This window comes from Eulemur rufifrons, chromosome 18, assembly GCF_041146395.1.
Source record: "Eulemur rufifrons isolate Redbay chromosome 18, OSU_ERuf_1, whole genome shotgun sequence".
Taxonomy (NCBI): domain Eukaryota; kingdom Metazoa; phylum Chordata; class Mammalia; order Primates; family Lemuridae; genus Eulemur; species Eulemur rufifrons.
In genome coordinates, this window is record NC_091000.1 from 12,174,653 (window position 1) to 12,201,276 (window position 26,624).

Sequence of the window (26,624 nt, forward strand, 5' to 3'; positions counted from 1 at the left end):
TCAGGCCCAGAAAGTACTTCCTGTGTCAGTGGAGGTGGGAACAGGGAAGTCTAGCCTGCTGGAGCGGGCTGTGGGATTGTGTCTGCAGGGACGGGCCTCGGTGTTTTGGGTATCCCTGTCTGCCTCCCCTCATCTTGTCCGGACTGGCGGCGACCGGCCACAGCTGCAGCGGGCCCGGGACGTGGGGCCTGGGTGAGTCCGGGCCCGGAGGCCTATGTGGCTAGGCGAGACCACCGAGGCAGGGAGCTAGCTCTTAACAATGCTGGTTTGGGGGCCTGCGTTTTCCTACCTCGTCGATGGGTGCAATCCTGGCACTTTTCTTTCAGCCCCAAAGAAAAGCCGCACCTATATCTAGGGCTTCGAGGCTTAAGACGGGGGGAAGAGAGGAGGAAGATTTCGTCTGTCTTTAGGGCTGCAAGGTTATTTCTCCGCCTTTCCCCTTTGGAGCTACCACGGCAGAATACTGAGACCATGGGACGATATCTTTTCCTCTGTTGGGTGGTAGCTTCACATCCTCAACACAAGCTCACCCACCCCCCACCATTTCGGCCCCAAACTGTCGTTCCTCTTGTGATCATTTTGTAGTTGGACATTTCTGAATCCTGTTCTTAGTAGCCTTGTGTCATACACTCTGAATCTCTAGACCTTCTATATCTGTGTCATAGTTTCGTTGGTTGCTCCATTGGCTTCTTCCAGGAGACCTGGAAATTTCTTTTTCCCAGGCAGTCATTGAGATCCATTCAATCTCTGCACCTTTGCTTTACCACTGTTCTGCCCATTCCCATCCCTTTGCCGCAGAATAAGCACGATCATTTCAAGTGTTAAAGCTTTTAAGAGAGAATATGACGAGAATTTCTGATACAATTTTCATGAAGTAATTTTGAGACAGAATAATTTGGAGCTGTGCTGTTCAGTACGATAGCCAGTAGCCACATGTGGCTATTGAGCATTTGAAATAGGCTAGTCTGAATTGAGATGTGCTATGAGTGTAAAATACACACCAAATTTGGAAGACTTAGTACATAAAAAGGCAAAATATGTCAATAACTTTTATATTAATGTCAATATATATTGGACATATTGTACTGAATTAAATAGAATATTATTAAAATGAATTCCACCTATTTCTTTTTACTGTTTAATGTGACTGCTAGAAAATTTTAAATTATTCATATGGCTCATGCTGTATTTCTGTTGGATGGCACCAACTTAAAGCATTATAGGTTCCCCTTATTTCCACCCCATATTCAAAGACCACGGCTATTTCTTTTGAGGCCCTGGGGTTATCAAGGGAAATGGGCTCTTGTCTGGACTCTGCTATTAAGCAAAGTTACCCATACTGTATTTTGACCATCTCTTTTTTTATTTTCAATCCGAATTCTCTAGAACTAGAATATTTTTCTGAAAATGCAATTCTTTGCCTTCATAACTTAATCGTGTGCTAAAAATGTTTAAATAATTCTAAAACTTCTATCTGTTATAAACATGTATCATTTCTGGCAAGATTTTCGAATTGTTTATTCAACACCCATTGGTCCCTCAGCACACCAAAAGCTTAACAGTCTTTACTAAATTAACCTTTCAGTTAAAAATATTCCATGTTTTGGGGATCAAATGTTAGCCCAAGTGCACCTCACTTTTCACAAGATTATATTTGAATTCTGTATAATATACTGGTGGAGATTATTTTTTAAAAGAAATTACCAGGTTTAGGCTGGGCACAGTGTCTCACGCTTATAATCTTAGCACTCTGGGAGGCCAGGGCGGGAGGATCACTTGAGGTCTGTAGTTCAAGACCAGCCTGAGCTGGTCCCAGCTACTCAGGAGTCTGAGGCAGGAAGATCGCTTGAGCCCAGGAGTTTGAGGTTGCAGTGAGTACCACTGCACTCTACCTGAGGCGACAGAGCGAGACTCTGTCTCAGAAAAGAAAAAGAAAAGAAAATAGTAGGTTTTGTTTGTTTTGTTTCTTGAGACAAGTTCACACTGTGCCACCCAGGGTGGAGTGCAGTGGCCTGATCTTAGCTCACTGCAGCCTCGCACTGCTGAGCTCAAGCCATCCTCCTGCCTTGGCCTCCCAAAGTGCTAGGATTATAGACATGAGCCACCATGTCTGGCCCTGAAATTATTTTTAAAATATAAAATAAGTAAAAGAAAATAAAAAATGTTTGAATAAACATTTTTATATAATTGCTTTTCTGAAGTCAAAGCATACTAGATTCTTAGTCCATAATAAATGGACCCCTCAGAGAAACATGTTCTCTCGATTATTAACATGCAAGTCAGTAATTATTTTACTTTTATTATTTATAGTTGAAATAGGTCATGTGGACCTATTTTAGTTTGATCATCTTGCTTTCTTGGTCTGCTCATTTGAAACTTCTGTGTGCATTTTGAGACATTACAGAAAATACTGATTTGTCTTAAAGTTGACTATAACATTTTAATGTGAAGATTTTTTTAAGAATTTGATATAGTTATTATATTTTAATAGGTCCAATTGAGGAATTAAGGTTTTCCCTTTTGCCCTCTTCTGTTTGCTTGACAGTTTCCAGACACTCAAAGCGTTTTTGTAATGATTTTTAGATGACGGAGGTTCATATCTTAGAAATGGATATGGTTTTTTCCTTAACGAATTGTAAATGTATTAACATTTGTATTTCAGATTTTTTTGTGACACCTTAAATATGAGCCCTACACAGTGGGACTTCCCTGTGGAATTATGTTGTCGGCCTATGGCTTTTGTTACTCTTACGGGCCTGGATGTCGTTTATAATGCTGTCCATCGAGCTGTCTGGGATGCTTTTTGTGCCAATCGGAGAGCTGACCGGGTACCAATTTCTTTCAAAGTGCTCCCAGGCGACCATGAGTATCCCAAATGTAGGCCCAAGGTAATGACATTATGATTGCATGTATTCTTTGCCCCTCTCTTTATGTGCATGTGTGTGTGTATCTCTTTTTTGTACCTATTGTCTGTGTTAGAAAACCCTGGAGTTTATTAAGACAGTGGTGTACAAAGAAAGCCTTAGACATTTTCATGTAATATACTACATATATGTTTAATAATAGTTATTGTTTTTAAGCCCCAGAGGAATAGTTACTTTATAAAGCTTTCTGTCCTATTAGCCTAAGTTTTTCTGCATTGGTGGGAAAAAAACTCAAGTTTCTAGTCCCGTCTAAAAGGAAGGTCTCACATCCCCCATCATGATTACCAATATCATAGAATACATGGTCTTTGCAATTTGGCTCTTTTTTTTTTTTTTTTTTTTTTCAATTTGGCTCCTTTTCACATATATCTTTTCAGCACTTGCTTTGTTTTAGTACCTGGAACCATGTAATAAGCTGGTGATAATGAATTAAATAAGATGGGTTCTCTGTACTTAGGAAGTTATATGTAAACCAAAACAGTTTATTCAATGTGGAATGAGGAAAGGTATTAAGTTCCAAACTGACTTTTAAGGTGAACAACATAGTAGAGATTAATTTATCTTAGAAAAGTAGTTGTTATAAGAATCATAGTATTAATAATAGCAGCTTACATAGTTCATGGTTCTTACTATGTGAAGTTTACTGTTTTAAGCAATTTATCTATATTGATTGATGTTTATTATCTTACGAAATTGGTTTGAAAGTTAGGTAACAAGACACTGATCAAAACAAACCCTCTCACCCCAAGCCCCCCCTTTATTTTTTCTCTAGAGCAGTGTTTCAGACACAGTGTGCTCTGGACCATTTAGTTATGTAATCATCACCTGGGTGTTTATTAGACATGTAGATGCCAGGCCTCCTCAGTCTCTGGAAGGGTAGGACCTGTGGATTTGGTCACCAGCTGATTATTTTGCTTATGTGTTTAAGACCCATACGCTGGAGATTCCATTTCATGTGCCTAACCCTAGAAACTGAAGCTGTCTGAAATCATGCAAGTAATGCACCCTTGGCCCTGGCCCTTACACATTTGATTTTCTTTAATGTGATGTTTGTGTCAGAAAAGGCAAGTGGCCCAGCACAGCTAACTCCCTTTTCTTCTTTAATTCTCCAATTCAGGATGCTTTTCATTTTCCTATTCCTGGTTCTTTCCTGAGTCCCCACTTTATTTTGTATCAGCCTTCCTTATTGTCTTTGTCTTTCTCCTTACTTCAAGTAGACATTGGACCAATGTGAACTGGTGTAGTCTGAGTCACCGCAGGTGATTTGGAAGTGATTTGAGGTTTCGACTGCGTTCTTCAGGGGTAGCAGTCAGATCTACTGCATCCTCTTTCTGCTACGTGGCACTTAGTGCTGACACCCAAGTGACTGCTCTTCTGTATTTAAGAATTGTCTTTTATTTTTTACTTCATTCACAAGTGAGGTGAAATGCCATCATGGCAATATGTCTTCACAACAAAGCCATTTTGGATTTTAGATAATATTTTATTTGAGCAGTTTTACAAGCACAGAAACTGGAATGGTGAAGAATATAAGTAGAATTTACCTGAAAACAGGCTAGATACTTTTTTTTACAAGGTATCTGAGAGCCTTGACATCATTAGAAACTCTTTGGCTTTGGTCATTCTTCTTTAAATGGGAAGTAGAAGTGTAGCAACTCTAGGGTCGAGATTCTACCTCCAACACTTGCTGGCTCTTGTTTAATTTCTGTAAGTCTCAATTTCCTAATCATAAAAATGGGTGGTGTATAGATTGAATGAGACAAATACACATAAAGTGTCTGGCACTCAATAACGAGGTTTCTGCTGCTGTTGTTGTCAAATAACTTTTCAACATTTGCAGAGAACTTCGTATGAATGGTACATTCCTAAAGGGATTTTAAAGACTGGTTGGATGAATAAGCATCTGAACCTGGTGCCAGCCCTAGTGGTTGTGTTCTATGAACTGGACTGGGATGAACCTCAGTGGAAAGAAAAGCAGTCCGAGTGCGCCACCAGAGTGGAAATAGTCAGGTATGATCTTCTGTTTTTCAGGTTGCCCATGTTAGTTTGCACATGTCTGTTACTTACTAATATTTTTTGAAGGCAACTGAGGACTGTTTAGACTATAATGGTCACTTTGGGGATCGCTAACCTCTAATGAATCTTGTTCAGTTCCTAACAGAGAGCATAAATATTGACTGTATATAATGTCGAGTATGTGAAGAAATTTAGAAGACAAATTGGTCTGGATTTGCAAATATTTTTTCTTACATTTACGATCTTTTTTGGAGACATAATAATTTACTATTTAGTCCTATAAAACACTTTTGCTTTGTCACTATTTCAGTTTCAACACAATGAATTCTTTTGGATAACTACTCTGTAATATATCACTATAATTAGAACTCAGGAAAATCAGTAAGGAAAAATCGAACAACCCTATCAAAAACTGGGCAAAGGACATGAATAGAAATTTTTCAAAAGAAGATATAAAACTGGCTAACAAACATATGAAAAAGTATTCAACATCTCTAATCATCAGGGAAATGCAAATCAAAACCACAATGAGATATCACTTAACTCCATTGAGAATGGCCTTTATCAAAAAGTCCCAAAACAATATATGTTGGCATGGATGCGGAGAGACAGGTACACTCATACTGCTGGTGGGACTGTGAACTAGTGCGACCCCTGTGGAAAGCAATGTGGAGATACCTTAAACAGATTCAAGTAGACCTACCATTCGATCCAGCAATCGCATTATTGGGCATCTACCCAGAAGAACAAAAGTCATTCTGTAAAAAAGACACCTGCACCCGAATGTTTATAGCAGCACAATTCACAATTGCAAAGATGTGGAAACAACCCAAATGCCCATCAATTCATGAATGGATTAGCAAAATGTGGTATATGTATACCATGGAATATTACTCAGCTATTAGAAATAATGGCGATATGGCATCTCTTTGGTTCTCCTGGAGAGAGCTGGAACCCATTCTATTAAGTGAAGTATCCCAAGAATGGAAAAATAAGCACCACATGTACTCACCAGCAAACTGGTTTCCCTGAGTGCACATTTGGGAATAACACCAATTGGGTATCGGACAGAGGTGGGGGCTAGGAGGAAGGGATGGGTGTATACCTACTTGATGAGTGCGATGCGCACTGCCTGGGGAATGGACACGCACTGCCTGGGGAATGGACACGCTTGAAGTTCTGACTGGGGGGGATGGAGGTGGGGGGAGGGGATGAGTGCACACCTACATGATGAGTGCGGTGTGCACTGTCTAGGGAATGGACACACTTGAAGCTCAGACTCGGAGGGATGGGGAGGCATGGGCAATATATATAACCTGAACTTTTGTACCCCCATAATGAGCTGAAAAAAATAAAATAAAATAAAAAAAAAGAAGTAAGTTGTATTATAACTTCTGTATAAAAGAACATATTAAACTTTTGCTTTTAAGGCAGATTTTTGAGGATTAGAAGATGTGAGATTATACTTTTAGAATTTAAATCATTGTGACATATACGTTATTTGTGTGCAGGAAAAGATTTCCTCTGATCTTAGTTTTTTAAGTTGAAATTTATTTTCAGTTGAATTTTCAAGCTTGTGTTTTAATGTAAAGTAATGAATACTTTTTTAAAGTTAAAATAATTTAATTAATTTTATTATTGTTTCCCCATTGCAGGCAAAGTTTACAAGGAAGAAACACAAAAGTTGCAGTGGTTCTAATTCAGAAGAAAACCCCTTTGCCCCCAGGTATCAAAAGGCTAATGAATTATTTACTTGGTTTTTTAAAATTAATTGCTTTATTCCTCCAATTCTTATTATAAGGAGATAGATTTTTTTTAATGTTTAAATCTTTTATGCACTCTGTTATGGGGCTAATAGTGTGTTAACTTTAAAAAGTAACCGATAATACATGAAAAATGCTTATTGTAAATAATTAAAAATAGTAAAGAATGCAGATTCTTAAGTCCTACTCTCGAAGTTTCACTTACCTCCTCATGTAGGGGACGTAAGAGGACATGTTTAATTGAAGAACGGTTAATTTGCTTGATTTTTTTAAAAAAAGAATGCAATTTACTTATGTGAGCTCTATTTGAAATTTTATTCCTTATGTAATTTTTTTTATTAATTTGCTATAGAGCAAAGAAAAATGCTATAAGATTTGCAGTTTCCTCTAGGAACATGTCTTAGTTTCAAATACTTATTCCTTCTGCCTTCCCAGACTTTCATAGACCATATGTTTTTGTTTCTATGTTGAAACTTGTAGCATCCTAAATGGTTGTGGGAAACTCTTTCGTGAGTTATTGCTTCCACTTTTAGTTATGTGTTTTCAAATACTTATGTGATATATCTGTTGGCATTTCTCCTGGCTCGGTAAAAAGTTCCACGGTGTTTTCCAAAAAGGTATATACTGTGTAACTTCTAAGAACCCCTCAGAGCTCCCAAGGAGCCCAGGAGTCCTATTGGCCTGGTGAAAAGTCGTTTGAGTTTTTATTGCTAATTATATTTTTCAGACTTGGGGAAATATTTATTTAGAAAAATACATTAATTTCTTTCTTTATCCTTGTGGGGGTTATCAACAGGAGAAGATGTCATTGCTTCAGAAAGGGCTGCAGCTTTATGCAATGCATGTGAGCTCTCAGGAAAGTCTTTGTTTGTACTGCCACACACCGACCACCTGGTGGGTTATATCATAAGGTAAATAAAGGTCTTTTAAAGTATTTTTTTTTTAGAGTATTCATTAGGAATTGAGAAATTGGCAGCTTACACCCATTTATTTTAAAAAAAAAAACATGCTCATGAAAAAAATTCAAATGATACAGAGGATATAGGGTGAAAATAAAAGTCCCTTTTTGTCAACTTTTTGACCCTCTCTAATTCTTGAGGTAACCACTATCAGCAATTTCTTAAATTTCCTTCCAAAAATATCTTTTTGTATAAGAACAAATATAGGTATATCTTTATAGTCCATACACATACACCTAAACATGCAAAAAATAAATGTAATCATATAATACACAGTGAACTTCTACTTACTCATGGACACCTTTGCATAGCTATATCTAGGTCAACCTCATTTTTAAAAAAATATGTATTTTTCCATTGTACTTTCCAGTAATTACCACATGTCCTTGTATGACATTTTGTTATTTTATATGAGAATGTCTCCATTTCTGGCCTCTTTTTTGCTTTCTTCTTGATATGTTGATGTATCTATTTAAATCATTTTTTAAGAAGGTCCTGGGCTTCATCAGATCTTAAATATCTTTGTAAAGTCTTCATAGATAAAGGGCAGATTACCTGAGGGTACAATATTATCTCAAAAATTATGTGGCCTTTATCCATTGTTTTCTGGCATTTAGTGTTGCAAAGAAGTTTTATAGTATTACATTTTTAGCTAGGATGTATTTAGATATGAATATTCTCATTGATATTGATTATAAAATGATTTTCCTTTTCATTCTGCATAAGTGTCCTTAATCTCAAGAACAATTTAGTTTATCTTTTATTATTGCTTTTCTTGTGTTTGTTTCTCTCTCTTTCTCAGAAGGAAAATGAAAAAATGATCTACTACAGGAGGTTAACTGCCATTCTTATTGGTATATAAATAACTTGGCTCCTAAGAAAGAGAAGCATAAATTTTGAAGGAGAGAACATGCACAGGAACAGGATCAAATGAAAAGATGACTTGCAGAAAACTTAAATGCAATTAGCAAAGTAAATCTTCATGCTAGAAGCAGAGAAAGTCAAGTCATTCATGCTGAGGATAACATTGGCATAATGGCCCAGAATACAGAGGAAAAGAATGATGAATTTTGTTTTTTAATTGCAAACATATGACCCGTAGGGAACACAAAGAAGAGAGGGACCAGGTATAGTTGATGGTGGCACACCCAGACTGCTTTTCTTTCCACGGAGGCTCATCCAGTCTCACGGCTGGCCTCTGACTCCCTTTCCAGGTTTGAACACTTTGTCCTTCTGCTTTGCACTTCGGTACCTTTATCATGCTGTTTCTTGTCAGTATGCTTTCATACCTAGTGCCCACCTGCCAGCTCCCCTTACTCAACTGTTAAGGCTTAGTTTACACGAACCCTTCTTTAAAAAGCTATTGTCCTCTGTTCTATACCTTACCCAGTGACTCTTAACTGGGGGCAGTGTTACCCTCCAGGGAATATTTGGTAATGCCTGGAGACTTTCCTGCCACTTATGCCATGACCGAGGGGGCTGCTATATTGGCATCTAGAATGTAGAGCCGAGGGATATTGCTACACATCATACAATGCACAGGACAGCCCTATGCAACAAAGAATTACCTGTTTCAAAATGTCAGTAGTGGTGAGATTGAGAATACTACCTTAACCATTAGTGATCCTGTCTCCTTTCCTCAGCTTTCAAATTCAGTGCTTTCCTGGATACAAGAGAAACAAATGTAACTTCTGCCCTTAACCACTTATGGTTTTATTGGAGATAATGAAACATTTAAATAAGGAGGACACTGTCAGAATGACTGATGTAAAAAGCAAGTGCTCTGAGTCCATGGCCTCCAGAATGTGGCTATCAGGACGGGGGTGCATAAGACAGTCTGTTGGGAATAAGGGAAGACAGACCCTTTCCTCATGGTTATCTTTTTTCTTAAGAGAAAGAAAAGTTGAATATCAAAAAATCTTCATCTTCATTGATCTGGGAAGAAGTAGCAGACTTACTGGTAGCATCCTTAATTCATGTGCTTTCAGAGCATTTTGATGTATTATGTATACATGCTATGGTGCTTTGATTAATTTTTTTAAAGTGTCAAAATGTTAAAATGTTTACAAAACTTATGTAATGCATTGGAAATGATTGTGAAAATCTTTTCTATTACAGAGGTTCGTTGTTCATTTCAATTAATGGTGTACTAAGCATTTTTCTTTTATAAAAGAAAATGTGTTCTGAATTTTCAAACCTTTCTTAGGACAGTAGGCTATCAGTGTCATGTTAACTTGCAAATGTTAAAAAACCACACACATACTTTGCCTTTCAAAACAAAGGTGACATTTTAATGAGTTAAGAAAACATGCTTCTCAGAGAAAAGTTGTGGTGTAGAGAGAACGTGCTTGAAAAGGGCTCCTGAAAATAAGGAAGCAATTTTTTAATTAGTTTAAAACTATTTTAAATAAAGGGTTTCAATGGGTTTGAACTCATTAAAGATACAAAACAGCGTCTACAAATGTATCTAATCCTTGCAGTTAGGTTTTGGATCTCCGATCTTTGCCCTTCTGTAAATTAAAAATCAAAACTACTGTAAGCATTTTGGTGGGTGGGATGATATTGAAGCAGTATTTGACTCTTCCCCCTGTCTGCCTTTGCTGAAAAGGCTGTAGGCAAAAAGGAAAAAGGATGTAAGGACTCCCACATGCCTGCTGCTTCTGCTTTGGCTCTTTTTACTCCTTTATTTTCAACCTTAGGGAAGGATCTACCTTCAGTTATAACTTCCTTTCAGGTACACATAGTTCCTCCCTTTGTCCCTCGAAGTTGTGTGAATGTTTTTGTGTATTATATAGTTTCCAAAATTAAGGAAAGCCTCTTTCCTTTTAGACTTTAATCTGCATCTGTAGCTTGGAAACTTGAATGTTCTTCATTGGAAAACTGGTAGCTCTGTTCCCTGGAGTGAATGCTAGCTTCTCAAAATTCAGTTGCAGTGGCTAAGATATCTGTTTGTATATCCTAAAAAGTGTGCTTACTTGATATGCTAGTGCAGCAGTATCAGAAAATGGACTCCAGGTGATCTTTGTATGAATTTTGCTAAGAGTGAACATCATATATCTTCTGGTAATTAGCTGGAATAGGGAGTTACTTGCAATCAAATTTTCAATCTAAATTATCTGGTAGGATAAGTTCTATTTTGAGCCAAGGTCAAGTAATAAATTATAATATACATAACTGTGTGTGTATGTGCATATTTTGTCTGGTTCAAAACAAGTTAATTAAGTTCCTACCTTCATAAAGGAACTAATTTAATTGTTGAGACCAAAATCATCTGTGTTAAATACCACAGACCATTGCAAGTGTGACAGTTTGTGAGGCTTATAGGAACAAGTCTTAAGAGAACAAATGGATAGTTGTGACCTGGGAAGGCTTTAAGGAAGAGGAAGGCCTTGCATCTGTGCTTGGAGGTTTAGATTAGTGGGAAGGAAGTAGTGGTTATTTGGGGGCAGGGGAACATCATAAAAAAGCATGTACATTTAAAATTCAGCTAGGTTACATCACTAAATGGGAAGACTGAATGAGCTGGATTTTCTGTTGTAGGAACAAAGAAACTCAAGGTGTGTTTCCTCAAAAGAGCTTTCTTAATTGGCGTTAACCTTAAAAGTATAATTTTTGAATATCTGCTAAAAGAATTGGTCTTTTCATTAACCCATCACATCTTGACTAGATCTGTCATTTATTTATTTATTTATGTTTTTGAAACTGGGTATATTTTTTTCCTCAAAAAAAAGTCAAATAATATAGAAATGTGTAAATTAAAAAGTGAAAGTCTTACGATACTTTTCCTTTATCCAGGGATGTCTCTATAACTAATTTGTTACATTTAAACAGTGAAAGATTTGATTCTGTATCACTTAAGTTTAGAAGAAATAATAGGACTTTTCAGACTCTCAATTTTCTGTATTAACTGCTTACCAGGTGTTTTATCTCTGAGTACACATCCAGCTTAGAAACTAAAACCAAGCTTATCTTTGATACTTATTGAGATAATCTAAATCAGTAATACTGATTTCTCTGTTGAGAAGGATTTTTTGCTTTTGTTTTTTTTTTAATAATTCATAATAACCTACATATTTCAGGCTACCATAACATTAGACATTCTAGTCAGTGCCTTATTGTTACTCATTTGTAAAACTTTAAAGAACAGGTTAGGTTAATATGTTCCTTCAAACATTGTTTGGTTCAAGGTTAGAATCTAATTTTAATTATTTTCATATTTTAACATTTTTTAAATTATAGTTTTGAAAATAGAAAAAGTTTCACCTAGAAAATCTAACTTAAAATACGTCTGATTTAAAAAATTTTTAGTTATACATTCTGTTTTCTTTTTTTTCCTTTATGTATTTTCCTTAAGTGTATGTAAACCCTTTGAGTATAGGTCCAAAATTCTGTTTTATTCTGAGGAGAAAAATAAAAGGTGTTTTGTGGGTTTTTTTGTTTTTTTTTTTGTTTTTTTGTTTTTTTTGCTTTTACCTGGCTATGAATTCAGCTTTCTTTTATGCCTTAGGCAAATGCTCCTGATGTACATTTGTTTTCACCAAAGAAAGTTTGAGTTGTTTAGCCATCTCTGGTCAGATTTTCTTTGTTTCTATGTAATCTCAAAGTTATGGAATGAAGTAGGATTTAAATCATACAAATGTTATTTTCACCTCATTTGCTAGTTTTTGTTTTTGGCTCTTTCCTCATTAGTTTTCTTATACTTTTAAGCCCTAAATATTAAAATCACCAAAAATAGTGAAATATAAATGAGTGTTGAATATTCTTTTCAGACTCTTAAAAGTATAAAATAGTAGAAGTGAAAGTAATCTTAGAGTATACCAATTTTTACAAATTAGAAAAAGTTATTTTTATCTATTATGTCTTGTAAATAATTTTAAATGGCTTTGGGGGGTCTTATTTTTAGGCTTTTTATCTAGAAATTTAGGTTATATTTGCTTCACTTTTCATCTTAATCATAAGGTAAAATAGACTTTGTCAGGATTTTACTTTCAGGTCTCACAAATATGATTCTTGAAAACAGCTTGGTTTAAAATTACTTTAATATTTGAATGTTGGTTTTGTTTTTTAATAGATTAGAAAATGCCTTTTATGAGCATGCACAGACTTATTACTACACTGAGATCAGAAGAGTGAAATCTCATAAAGAATTTTTGAATAAAACAACACACCAGGTACATGTTTTTTGCAATAATGGAAGCACGCAAGAGCAGATTATTGGTTATTTTTGAAGCAGTTATTACATGTCTTTAATGCCTTGATGGTTTCAAATGGCGTCAGTTCTTCTAAAGTTTTTTTTAAAGCTTTTAAAAACTAATTTGTTTTTAAATTAAACTCCTTGCCCTTAAGGTTTGTTTTTAAACTCTTTGCCCTTAAAGTTCTTAAAGGTAGATTTTTATAGCTTTCTTAACTGTACCCTTGCTTCTTGGAATAATTCTTGCATTTTAATTTTGAATGTTTTTCATTCTTTTATAGTCTCCTTGTAATAAACATTATTATAATTTTCACATTTTAAATAGAATATGTATAATAGCAATTTTTTTCTATCCATTTTTCAGCTTTTATTTGTTAGACATCAGTTCAAGATAGCTTTCTTCAGTGAGTTGAAACAAGATACACAAAATGCTCTGAAGTAAGTTTTTAACAGTTTTCAAACTAAATTTTTCTTATCTTTCTGTTAACAGTAAGATAAATGGCAATTTCTGAATCTCAACCAAATTGTAATTAATTTTTAAATGCTTATGTTAGTCAGATTCAGGTATTTAATATTTACTTTAGTTAAGAGACGAATGGATTATATTATTTTGGGATTTACAAATTTTTTTTATTTTATTATTGGAAGTAAATTTCATAGTGTCATAAAGCTTTCTGGTCTAATTTAATTAAATTTTATGATCTTAAGATATATAATATTAAAATCTTCCCTCTTTTCTTGACTATTTCTTATTTGTATACTCAGTAAAACCCTTGTGTTAAAAGACTGATTTCCAAAGTGTAATATACATTAAATATTATCTAGGTCAGACTATTGATTTTTTAAAGTTTATACAGTAGTACATTTATTCATTTCAACTATGATTTTCTTTTTAATTTTTTTTTGTTAGTTTATAATGCCTGTTAATAGCATCATTTTCCATTTGAAGGATCTGTTATACATAGAGCCTTGAAGATGAGTTGCAGATGTGTTAGCAGTAGTTAAACCTTTTATTCCTTTGTTTTTACCAAGCATAATTTAACATGACCTTTAACTCAATTTTTGAAGATTGACAGTGGCAGTTTGACAAGGGGATAAAAAAAACAGCTATTTAGCCTAAAATTGAGGAGGGGGAGAAAAATAGAAGTAAATGAAAATAATTCTATTATCCACAGGAATATTGCAGAAACATCTTATTTTTATTATTGTTGAAGTGCTAAGCACCAAATTGTGTTCTCTGAATCTCAATGACTTCATATAATTATAACTGGCTTTAATGTAGTTCATTTAAAGGGATGGTATTATTAATAGTTGAAAACCTCCAATTTCAGTTCTGTTCAAAATAATTCTGGAAAGAAATAAGTTTACCTGGAGAAGTTAAGAGCAAACTTTTTTCTATGGAGAAGACTGTTTTGAGATTTTCTCATTCCCTTCCATGCCTAGGGGTAGGCCCAGTTCCTCCCAGACCCTCCTTTCTCACCACCATCCTCCTTCAGCCCTCGCTGCCCTACGGACACTTGTCCCTCCTCTCCAGCTTCTACCTGAGATCAGTGATACTCTTAACCTGTAGAGGTACTTGGGGTTAAAAAGTAGTTGACCCATGCTCTGTCTTGATACCACCTTTGCTAATACAGTTTCTGTTTGTTTGAGAAACTTATAATAGTACTTTTCGTGACAGAACAAGACCCTGTCTCTCAAAAAAAAACCCTTATTTTTAAATAGAATGCTAATTTTTTGCTGTAATTCTGGGCAGTTATCCAATTTACTTTTATTTTTCAACTTGTTTTCTATCGGTTATTGATAGATGTTAATGACAGGAAGAACAATGTACACATGATGGTTCTGTTCTTCATGAAAAGTCATTGCTTCTTCCCACATATATTAAGTTAATAGATCCTTTTTCAGGAAATCGGAGATTGATATGTATATGCTGTCATTGAGCTGTTGAATGCTAAGAAATATTAAATAAATATTGTCTGTTATTTGTAATGATTTTGTTCTTAAAAATCTTTTCTTAAATTATATCATAATTAACCACCCTCCCCATGTTTGTATTAGGAATTATAGGACTGCCTATAATCTTGTACATGAATTGAGAGCCCATGAAACTAATATTCTGGAAATTAAGACTATGGCAGGATTTATAAACTACAAGGTAATTGTTCTACTTCCAAATAAAGGGAATTTGTTTTTAAATGTTAAATTATCCTTTTAAAATTTGAAAATCAAAATTAGTTTCTTACTCTGAAAAGTTGGTATTCGCTTAATTATGCTCTCCTCTTTTATATTCTTTTTCTCAAAAAGGGCCTTGGTTCCTAGCAGCCTGATTGTAATGGTTGGTTTTTGAGTTGATGGGTTCTGGAGTTATTTAGAGTTGGGAGGGTTTTTTTGGTTTCTGTTTATTAGTTTTTTGGTTTTTATTTGTTTTTAAGTGAGAGCAAGGAAAGCTGCCTAGATTATTGAATTTTAAAAGATGCAACACATTAGAACTTTCTTGGTTTAATATTGGTACAGTGAAGAAAAGGTATATCTCTTCACCTTAAAGGGAATTTTTTTGGAGCATTTTAAGATTGTATATAGTAGAAATAGGTGCCCTCAGAAAGCAAGTGAGGGCTATTTGTTTTGCTTTTAATTTTTCCACATTCATCTTAAAGATGTCTGGCACTGTGTTGATGATATGTGGGCAAATAGATACTTTCATTCACTGCTGGTGTGAGTGTAAATTGGTGCAACTTCAGTAGAAAATATATTTACAATGACTGTGTAAATTTAAAGTGGATGTTCCCTTTGACCTAGCAATTCCATTTCAGGAAATTTGTCTGACATATATGCCAACACTTGAAAGTCACATATATATGTGTATTTATTTATCTTTTAATAGGAAAAGATTAGAAACCACCCAGCATTAAGTGATTGGTTACATAAAGTATAACTCAAAACAATGGAACGTTATACAGCAATTAAGAATGAGGCAGCTCGATATATTGATATGGAATGATATCCAAGATACATTGTTAGGTCAAAAAAGTAAGGCACAAATTAGCATATTGAGTGTGATGCTATTTGTATAAAAACAATAGTCTATATATAAATGTACACATACTTGTATGTAGAATATATCTGGAAGCATATGCTAGAAACTAGTTGCCTCTGGAAAGAGAAATTAGATGGCTGGGGTACAGGGATGGATGGGAGACTTACTTTTCATGTATTCCTTTGCACTTAAAAAATAAAATAAAAAATTGTAACAAGCATATGGAAGTAAATTTAGGCTTTGTTTCTTCCTTTTTCCCCAAATACATGTCTTTTATATATACCATGGAATACTACCAAATATGTATAGGTTATTACTGTTTTCAAATAGCATCCCAGACAAAAGTTTGAGAATTTCTGTAATCCTTGTTTGATAGGGAAGTGTTATTGCTTTAATTGTGCTACAGAAAATCTTTAGCTTTCTGACAGATCTAAAACTGAAAGTTAATTTATCTTCTTTCACTTTCTTATTGGAGATAGTTTATTTTAGCCTATCTTTATGTTCTTCATTGGGAATAGTTTTTAAAATTCAGGCCAGGCACAGTGGCTCACACCTATAATCCCAGCACTTTGGGAAGCCGAGGCAGGAGGATCACTTGAGGCCAGGAGTTAAGACCAATCTGGGCAACATAGCGAGACCCTGTCTCTACAAAAAATTTAAAAAATTAGCCAGATGTGGTCGTGCACACCTGTAGTCCCAGTTACTCGGGAAGCTGAGGCCAGAGAGTCACTTGAGCCCAGGAGTTCAAGGCTACAGGGAGGTATGATCGTGCCATTGTACTCCAGCTTGGGCAACAGATCAAGACCATGTCTCAAAAAAAAAAAAAAAAACAAAAAAAAAATTCTATGTATTTGAAAAGTTTTCCTAAAGTATAAAATAAATTCAGTCCTAATACTGAGTTACTTTATTTCATTTCTAAAATGGATATAGTCTCTGGTTTTAGCTCAACCATTTTGATGAAGAAAGTCTATTACAAAGAACTTCAGTGAGGGAAATTCCATAGTCTTTTTAAAAAGTTACTCTCAAACTTATTTTTAAATGAATATGCTTTTCGACTTTGATTTTTTTCTTTATTTGGGATTGATTTTACATTTTGCAGATCTGTAGGTTGTGTTTTCAACACAACACCCCATTGGATGCGATTGCTCAGTTCCGAAAACACATTGACTTGTGTAAGAAAAAAATTGGAAGTGCGGAGTTGTCTTTTGAGCATGCTGCATGGATGTCTAAACAGTATGTTTTAAATTGTACTTTTAGAATATTTTTTTAAAATGATACATGGGATTTGCAGAAATGGAATCAGCATGGGCTTTGGTTCTAAAACTGAACCAAGTTTTTTGTAGGTTTTTAATGATGTAGCTTAAGTATGTGTCTGGTAATAGTATGTATTGGTTTGTACAGTTCCTTAATGGAAATCAGTTAATTCATGGTACCATCTTTTTCATTCAAAATATATTTATTGAGTTTCCATCATGTGTCTAGGTCCTGAGAAATATAGCAGTAAGCAAAACAAAATTCCTGCTTTCATGGAGCTTACTGTTTGAGCTGATGCTTAAAAATTGCTAAAATAAAATTGTTCCTAGAAACCTGGTTGTATTGGAGTGGTGGGAACTATGTTGAGATCTAGTTTGATGGTATATTTATAAGTTGTTAGCATAGAAGAGATGACTTAAATGCAGAATTAGTGTACATTAATATTTACAAAGAAATTATAACAAATATTAACTGTTAATAGCATTATTTTAGTATAGTCTGCTGAAGTTATGGTTCCCAGGATGAATAATTATTAGAAGTAAGCTTCTTTTTCTTTGCTTTTCCTATTCATTCTTTTTTATTTCTTAATATTTTTCTTTAAGATTCCAGGCCTTTGGAGATTTATTTGATGAAGCTATTAAGTTAGGGTTAACAGCTATTCAAACTCAGAATCCTGGTTTCTATTACCAGCAGGCTGCGTACTATGCCCAGGAGCGGAAACAGTTTGCAAAAACCCTCTGTAACCATGAAGTAAGTTACTAGCTTTCATATTATCTAGCATTTGGGAAATTTATTAATATCTTCTTGAAAGAAGCTATTAATAATACTGATTGGTATAGATAATTTTTTCCAAGTCTTTGAATATAATCAGCTTTTATCTTTTATATAAGTTTCAGGAACTATGATTATTTTTGGTTTTAGTGTGAGTATTTGTGCCTGTGAGTTGAACAGAAATTTTTCTTTGAAGAACTAATTTATGTTTGACAATAAGTTAATGATTTAGACAAGAGAAAATTACTTTAAAATAAAAGCCGCACTTTAGTCCTTGTCACAGTATAAATTCATTGTTTCAATGATTACTGCTGTAGAAGTTTAGAAGAGATTGGGGAATGTGCTCTGTTTTTACCCACTGGAGAGAATAACTTTTGATTTCTTTCTCTTCCTGGGGTTTTCCTCTATGGAAAACTCTTAAGAATCTGTTTGAGGCATAGTGTTAATTGCATAGTTTATTAAACTTGACGTTTCATTTTGCCTTTCTCTTGGATGATTACATTTAGATACTAGTTTCCCCGTTAAGTACCTTTAAAGTAAGAACATAGGGTATGTGTGTATATAAAAATACATTTATATTCATGTAGTTATATCAGTTTATTTTCACTTAAAACCTATAGTTTTCTTCTCTGAAGATAGGTGAATATTGTTAATAATACTATTTAAAAAACTATTCCAGAAACAAATATTTTGTATATTATTGGCACATGAAATGCTAGGATTTTTCCCTCTTAAATGTTGATGTAGTTGTTTTTACCATGTTATTTGTATATGATTAATAACTTTATTCCATGTATTATATTTTTTAAGTTTGACATTGTAATTTGAACATAGTATTTTTAAAAAGTGATTTAAACTAGGTTTTGTAAGGATATAAAGAACTGGACATTAACACACATCATTGGTTAAAATGTAAAATAATATTTTTGTCAAATAGTAATGTGAGAAGCCTTAAAACTATGTATATCTTTTGATCCAAAATTTCATTTTCAGTAATATTAAGGCAGATAATAGATCCTCAGAGATAGGTACCAAGATTTATTTATAAAGTTGTTCTCACAGGTTTATTAATTGTAATATAAAATAGAAATAAAATGAACCAACTATAGGGAATTTGTTAAAATATGGAAAAACAGGTAGCCATGAAAATGTTTTAGAAGACTAGTCAATGATAGGGTGAAATGTATAAAATATATTTAAATGAAAAAAGCAGATTGAAAAATTATTCCAATCTCTACCAAATTTTTGCACATGGAATCTGGAAGAATAATGTATACATTCTTCATAGTGGTAGTAGGTTTATATATAATTAAAATCTTTATCTTTTTCCTTTTGGGTATTTTCTACATTTTTCAACAATATACTTGTATTACATTTTGGTTTCAGAGGGAAAAAATTATAACAAAGAAAAATGAAGCAGTATAAGTCTGTCAATTATGGTGCCAAAAATATCTTCCCCTGCCCTAATACCAGGACTTAATACAGAAGTGATAAAGAAGGAAAATAATGTCTTCTCTTTAAAATGCCATATAACGTTGTTTTCTTTTACACAAAGAACACTTGTACATGTGGAATAAATATCAAGCATAATTTGTAGTATATTTTTACTGGTTTATTATAACAAAGATAAAAAAGAAAATGTGAACATATTACTATGAAATCATTTGTCAGAATCAGATTGATTTGTTAAATTTAATTTTTATAAGACTACCTAAATATTAAGTGAAACACTTTTAGTTTAATTTCTGTTAAAATTTAATTTATGTTAAAACATTCACAACTTTGATATTTGAATGTGTGTTTGGTGTTTGTATTTCTGAAAACGTTTCTGTTCAAAGATGGGGCGAGAGTTGATTTGTGATGGATTACATAAACTATTATTTAGGTTTGTGTTTTGATTTACAGGCTTCTGTAATGTATCCCAATCCTGATCCCTTAGAAACACAAACAGGCCTTCTTGACTTTTATGGACAAAGATCATGGCGACAAGGAATACTAAGTAAATAATTTTTCCCTCCATCTACCCTTTTCTCAACCTCAGAAGGCAAAGATAACTGTCATAATTTTTCCATTGGCTCTGTTAGGCCTAAGAAATTATGTTGAAGTAAAAATGTGTGCAAACATTTTTTTTTAAGATTTGCAGTTTCTTAGTTTTTAGAATGCTTTGTACCACTACATATTAGAGTAACTTTATAATTAACGATGTTGATGTGATTGAAACATTTGGATATCTGTTGTCTTAAACACAATAAGCCACTGTTGCCTATTTAAATATTAATAATTCCAGTTAACTTTAACACTTTATTTGACATTTAAAAAGTGTTGAGTTGTATCACCTTAAGAACAATTTCTCTGTATCTTTTTTATGTTTTATACATAATTCAATTCAAGCAGTATCTGGGGCAGTTGAACCTTAGGTGTCAAGAAATTATTTACTTTTATCTCCAGAGTATATGTATAGAGGATGATATTGATATTACTTGTCAGATGGTTGATTCCACTAAGCAGAAGAACATTGAGCTCAATAATGTTCCCCTCAGAGCTGAGATCACAGAGAATTTCCATGTTAACAAAGCTGTCTCTTAGAACCTTTAAGATTCTAGAATGTTTAAGAGTCTTAAATATGTTATATTAAAGTAAAGGATTCAAGGAGTGTACACATACAATGTTCACGTGAAGATTTATGTTAAATGAGCTATCTAAGATGGGTTGCGTCTTATCTTATACAGGTTTTGATCTTTCTGATCCTGAAAAAGAGAAGATAGGAATTCTTGCCATTCAGCTGAAGGAGAGAAATGTTGTTCACTCTGTAAGTTTTTTTTTCAATATAAACTATTATTTACAATATTCAAGAAAAATATGAAATTATTTTTATTGAAATGTTTTCTACTTTATCTTTTCTACCAGGAAATAATAATAACTCTTCTGAGCAATGCTGTTGCACAATTCAAGAAGTATAAGTGTCCAAGAATGAAAAGCCATCTAAGTATGTATCCATAACATGCCACAATTTTATAAAACTTTGAGTGATTTTAAATTATATACATAAATCTTTTTTCCTTTATAGTGGTTCAAATGGGAGAGGAATATTATTATGCAAAGGATTATACCAAAGCTTTGAAGTAAGCCCTGTTCACTATTTATTTTTACAAGTAGTCTGATTACCTTACAATGAAATTGGAATAGAAATTTATGTTGAAGGATTATTATTTTCATATTTATATTTCTGTTAAACTCCATTTCTGTAATATTTTTTCAAGTGCCATCTGCTGGCACAATCTTTTTCAGAGTTTTAGGACTGCACTTTTTTTTCTTCTAGAACTCTTCAAACCCTTTCTTGTGGAGCTATTTCAGTATATCTTACATTTTATCATCTTTTAGGTTACTGGATTATGTGATGTGTGATTATCGGAGTGAAGGATGGTGGACTCTACTCACGTCTATATTGACTACAGCTCTGAAGTGTTCTTACCTCATGGCCCAGTTGAAAGATTACATTACTTATTCCCTAGAACTCCTTGGAAGAGGTAACTTGGTGTCTTTCAGCAAAATTCTCAATCCATAAAATTATTTAGCATCTGTCAACTTTTTGAAATTTGAATAATTTAGTCTTACATATTTAGCAATACTTTTACTACATGCAAGTCACTGTGCTTAGTCATGTTAAAAGAGATATTTATTATAAAATATTTTTAAAGCCTGGGCGTGTAATCCTAGAACTCTGGGAGGCTGAGGCGAGGGGATCCCTTGAGACCAGGAGTTCCAGACAAGCCTGAGCAAGAGCAAGACCCCATCTCTTCAGAAAATAGAAAAATTAGTGGGGCGTGATGGTGTGCACCTGTAGTTCCAGCTACTTGGGAGGCTTAGGCAGGCTTGCTTGAGCTGGGAGCTTGAGGTTGCAGTGAGCTGTGATGATGCTACTGCACTCCAGCCTGGGTGACATAGCGAAACCTTATTTAAAAAAAATATATATATATATATTTATTTATTTATTTATTAAATAAGGATAGTGAACTCATTTGCCTGTCTTACAGTCCTGATTTTTTTCCTTCTTTCTTCATATTAGCTTCAACTCTGAAAGATGACCAGAAATCTCGGATAGAAAAGAACCTCATAAATGTTTTAATGGTAAGTTGGAGTTGTTTATATAAAATGTATTGTATGGATATGTATACCTGTATCTACATCTACACATATGTGTGTGTATGGATATATAGTTTTTTTTTCTCTAACTGATTGAACGAATGTTTAACTCTGTTGGTGCAGAATGAAAGTCCTGATCCAGAACCTGACTGTGATATCTTAGCTGTGAAAACTGCTCAGAAGCTGTGGACAGACCGAGTTTCTCTGGCTGGCAGCAATATTTTCACAATAGGAGTACAGGACTTTGTGCCATTTGGTAGGTAGCCGACATCTACGGTATTTCAGAGAAATCGTTCTTACAGGTGCAAAATGATAAATATAAAAATCAAGAAAGAATTTTTCAAAGTACAATCATTTTGTAGATAAACTGTGAATTTGTTTCTGCTCAGTGACTTATAAAGATAACCAACATAAATACCTGATTTATGTCTTAAAATATACTTTGTTCATTTGTAGTTTGAGTATTATTAGAAACACACTTGACTGTCTAGGCAGGTATTTTGAAGTAAGTTAATAACAAAATGGTTCTTTTTCCTGTAAAATTTTATCACCTACATTTCAGGAGTGTCTGTTTTTAAAATTAAAGGTGGTTTTAAATCTATAATTTATTTAAATTTTCTTTTAAAAACTGAGCCACATTTAATGTCTGTTGAAATGCCTTAAGTGTGACAGTCAGTAATAATGGACCATGCAGATAAGTCTTTTCTGAAGAGCGTGTTTCACAGAATAATGTGCGTGGGTCTCATATATCTGGTAACGTGTAACTCAGCCCTTTTGTTTCGTTTCTAGTACAATGCAAAGCCAAGTTTCATGCCCCAAGCTTTCATGTTGATGTTCCTGTTCAGTTTGATATTTATCTGAAGGCTGATTGTCCACATCCCATTAGGTTTTCCAAGCTCTGTGTGAGCTTTAATAATCAGGTAATGATACCTTTCGGTATGTTTTTACCATGTGTGTATCTTATTGTAGCTTGCGTTAAACTGGATAAAACGAGCTTGATGACCTTTGCTAACCTCTCTTTCAGGAATACAACCAGTTCTGTGTAATAGAAGAAGCATCCAAAGCAAGTGAAGTTTTAGAAAATTTGACTCAAGGAAAGATGTGCTTAGTTCCTGGTAAAACAAGAAAATTGTCATTTAAATTTGTTGCAAAAACTGAAGATGTGGGAAAGAAAATTGAGGTTAGTTATGAAATTTACATTAAAAATATTTTTAATTGTAAAAATAATGTATTTATATCAGAAGAAGTTTAATACGGAAGTTTATTAAGTGAAAAATGAAAGTCTTCATGTGGACTTCCTAAGACAAACCATTCTTAGTTTGGTAGGTTTCCTTCCAGACATTTTTCTGTGAGCATATTTGTAGTTTAAAATTTTTTTCAGTTAAAAAAATTTGGGAGTACATTGTACATAATACTCTGTTAGCTGGCTTTTTTCACTTTATATCAGACATCATTTCATTTTTTAATGGCTACATAATTAGTTAAGGAGTTTTAAACAATATATACTACATAGTATAGCAAATATATTTTGTATAATATATAATTCAGACTAAATAATCTTTTTGATATTTAAACATTGCTGATTGTACATTTTTAAACAAAAATGAACTATATTTTAAAAGATTAATGTAATGTAGATGATTGAAATGACTCTTAGAAATAAATGATATAAGTAATATTTTTATTGAGGATAAATTCTGGAGCCTGGTTATGTGGGTTTAAATTCCAACTCTGCAGCTTACTAGCTTGTTGTATCTCAGTGTACTCATCTGTAAAATGGGGATAGTATAATAATGGTACCTGTTTCTTCGGGTTTCATGAGCATTACATCAGTTGATATAAATTGCTTGGAATTGTGATTAGCACAGAATAAACACTCGTCTAGTGCTTGTTTTTCATGACTTGAATGGGAATGGTTAGCTTAATCTAGACTTGGGACCATTGCTAAGACAGATGGTACATAAGGTTATACTACCAATGTTCCCATAATAATTTCTGTGAACCTGTTGATTTTATTATTAACCTGTATCCAGAGTTTTTTGCTCATTCGTTTTTTTAAAATCCTGTATGATTTTGACTAAATCCATAATTGTATATTTTATTTTTTTCATGAGGAAGCCTATCAGACAGAAATCATATTTAATAATCCTATTTTGAGTCCCTTGTTAATGAATTTAGTTGGAAGGAACACTTATTTAATTAATAAAGCATTCCACTGCTAGTACTATAAATATTTTTCAGGAAGGATATTTGTGTAATTATAGATTAGGTTATAAATGTATTCATGGTCATCAAAATATTTATTTCATTCAGCAACTGCTAATTGGGCATCTGTTACATCAGGTGCTATGTAGCAAGTTGCTAAAATCATAACAGTACTGTCTGTACACTCAGTCTCTTAGCTAGAAAGTCAAGTTATCTCTATTTTAATAAAGGTAAAGAGATTGAAACTCGGAGCACAGTTAACCCAGAGCCAGAATAAGACTCTAACAGCAGGTGTTCTGCTTTCTGTTACTCAGTGGGTCTCCAAATGAACTCCACAGTACAGCATGATTCTGTTAAGAGGGGATGGTGACAAGCAAGTATAAGATGGCATTTCTGACAGACCGTCTTCTTTTAGATTACTTCAGTGGATCTTGCTCTGGGCAATGAGACGGGAAGATGTGTGGTTTTAAATTGGCAGGGAGGAGGAGGAGATGCTGCTTCCTCCCAAGAAGCTTTACAGGCAGCTCGATCCTTCAAAAGACGACCTAAGCTCCCCGACAATGAGGTTCACTGGGACAGCATCATCATTCAGGCAAGCACAATGTGAGTGTACCTTGCCTGGCAGATGATGTTAAAGGTCATCCTTTTTTTTCTTTTAAATACTTTGTTAATGTGATTTATTTATGTATTTTTAAAAATCAGTAACTTAGCTAAGATTTCTTTTCAAAGGATCATTTCCAGAGTTCCAAACATTTCTGTGCATCTGCGACATGAGCCTCCTGCCCTGACTAATGAAATGTATTGTTTGGTTGTGACTGTTCAATCCCATGAAAAGACCCAAATCAGAGACGTGAAGCTCACTGCTGGTTTAAAACCAGGTAAACATTTGCTTTTTAAGTTTGAGCAGTATTAACCCAACATAAAATAAGCATCAGTGGTGTTAACTGTAGGGCCTTTGTTTAAAAGAAGGTATGACATAGTGCTCTTCACACAGTATTGATTGTTAGAATAATATTTGACTTCTTTATTTTAAAACACCAATATTAACGCTTTTAGGACAGGATGCCAATTTAACTCAGAAAACTCATGTGACTCTTCATGGAACAGAACTGTGCGATGAGTCCTACCCAGCTTTACTCACTGACATTCCTGTTGGAGACTTACAACCAGGGGAACAGGTGAACTTGGTCAACTGGGATTGGAGAGGAAATCAGTTAGTTTGAAGTTTTAAATATACAGTGAGTGTTAGATAGTTTCAGAGCATTTTAATAACATATCCTAGGACTAAAAAAGTGATTTAACTAATGAACATTTTATACATTTTACATATTTAAATGTGTAAAATGTATTAAGCAGTTTTTCTACAAGGGATTGTAGAACAAATGGCCATAAAGAGAATTAGTTGTCTAATAAAATAACTGTTGTTTGTAACTTAGTGCAATAATCCCTCAATTAACTTGTTTCCAAACCAAGCACAAAAGATTCGGGGGAAGTTAAGAATGATAATGAAAAAAGATGCAGTAGCAGTGATCCCCCTTGTATTTTGTGGCAGAAGTAGAATCAGGGTACTCTTCCACGGTGGAAGCTTTGATTAGCTACACTGCAACATCCTATGAAAGTGATAAAGAATTTAGTCAGTTAGAATAATAAACTCTAGAAAGTGGGAACATTATACTAAAATATATATTAATATCAGGAATAAATCTCCATAATATTGATGAAATTATAACAATTTTTTTGTCATAGCTGGAAAAAATGTTATATGTTCGCTGTGGAACAGTGGGTTCAAGAATGTTTCTCGTGTATGTTTCTTACCTGATCAATACAACCGTTGAAGAAAAAGAAATTGTTTGCAAGTGTCACAAGGTATTATACTACTTCACAAAGCATCATGTATGGAGTATTCCCCTATTTTTGTTAGTTTGCCTGTAAAATAAGCAGCTTGTGTGCTTATTACAGCCTGTTATAAATTTTAGTTAAACATCTGTTGAGTTTTTTTATTATTCTGTATATTGAGATACATTTAGGCTAGCACTCATTGCTCAAACGTTAGACAGAAAATTGGCTTACGTGACTTTTCGTATGGGTTTGAGATCTCAAGCAAATCACACATTAGACAAAATCTGTAAGTTGGCTTATATGCAGAAGTTTTTGGAGGAAAGGAGGTCTCCCTTTTTAAAATATATTTTTCTATTATTAAAAAAGCTTCTTGTGAAAAATTGTTTTTGGTAAATGTACATAATAAGAGTGAAAATAGGAATTATTATAGTCCAACAACTCAATGGCAACTGCTAACCCTTTGATGTATTTTTTATTGGTCTCTTTTCTTTTTATGGAGATTTTTGAGGGGCCGTGTTTTTAAAT

At 33.9% G+C, this 26,624-nt stretch overlaps 1 protein-coding gene across 1 annotated transcript in view; it reads left to right on the plus strand.

The window, feature by feature from the left end:
• The first annotated feature begins 153 nt into the window (after nucleotides 1-153).
• TRAPPC11 (trafficking protein particle complex subunit 11) overlaps nucleotides 154-26,624 on the plus strand; it is a 48,408-nt gene continuing 21,937 nt past the window's right edge. The window contains exons 1-23 of the mRNA XM_069493727.1: nucleotides 154-192; nucleotides 2,663-2,888; nucleotides 4,765-4,934; nucleotides 6,596-6,666; nucleotides 7,500-7,614; nucleotides 12,734-12,833; nucleotides 13,218-13,291; nucleotides 14,912-15,008; nucleotides 16,987-17,120; nucleotides 17,744-17,891; nucleotides 19,818-19,911; nucleotides 20,642-20,721; nucleotides 20,820-20,898; nucleotides 20,980-21,034; nucleotides 21,294-21,439; nucleotides 21,979-22,040; nucleotides 22,179-22,311; nucleotides 22,845-22,975; nucleotides 23,080-23,235; nucleotides 24,676-24,863; nucleotides 24,990-25,138; nucleotides 25,317-25,438; nucleotides 26,007-26,126. Of these exons, the coding sequence (XP_069349828.1) occupies nucleotides 2,685-2,888; nucleotides 4,765-4,934; nucleotides 6,596-6,666; nucleotides 7,500-7,614; nucleotides 12,734-12,833; nucleotides 13,218-13,291; nucleotides 14,912-15,008; nucleotides 16,987-17,120; nucleotides 17,744-17,891; nucleotides 19,818-19,911; nucleotides 20,642-20,721; nucleotides 20,820-20,898; nucleotides 20,980-21,034; nucleotides 21,294-21,439; nucleotides 21,979-22,040; nucleotides 22,179-22,311; nucleotides 22,845-22,975; nucleotides 23,080-23,235; nucleotides 24,676-24,863; nucleotides 24,990-25,138; nucleotides 25,317-25,438; nucleotides 26,007-26,126 (2,628 nt within the window). The 5' untranslated portion in view covers nucleotides 154-192; nucleotides 2,663-2,684. The remainder of the gene's footprint in view (nucleotides 193-2,662; nucleotides 2,889-4,764; nucleotides 4,935-6,595; nucleotides 6,667-7,499; nucleotides 7,615-12,733; nucleotides 12,834-13,217; nucleotides 13,292-14,911; nucleotides 15,009-16,986; nucleotides 17,121-17,743; nucleotides 17,892-19,817; nucleotides 19,912-20,641; nucleotides 20,722-20,819; nucleotides 20,899-20,979; nucleotides 21,035-21,293; nucleotides 21,440-21,978; nucleotides 22,041-22,178; nucleotides 22,312-22,844; nucleotides 22,976-23,079; nucleotides 23,236-24,675; nucleotides 24,864-24,989; nucleotides 25,139-25,316; nucleotides 25,439-26,006; nucleotides 26,127-26,624) is intronic.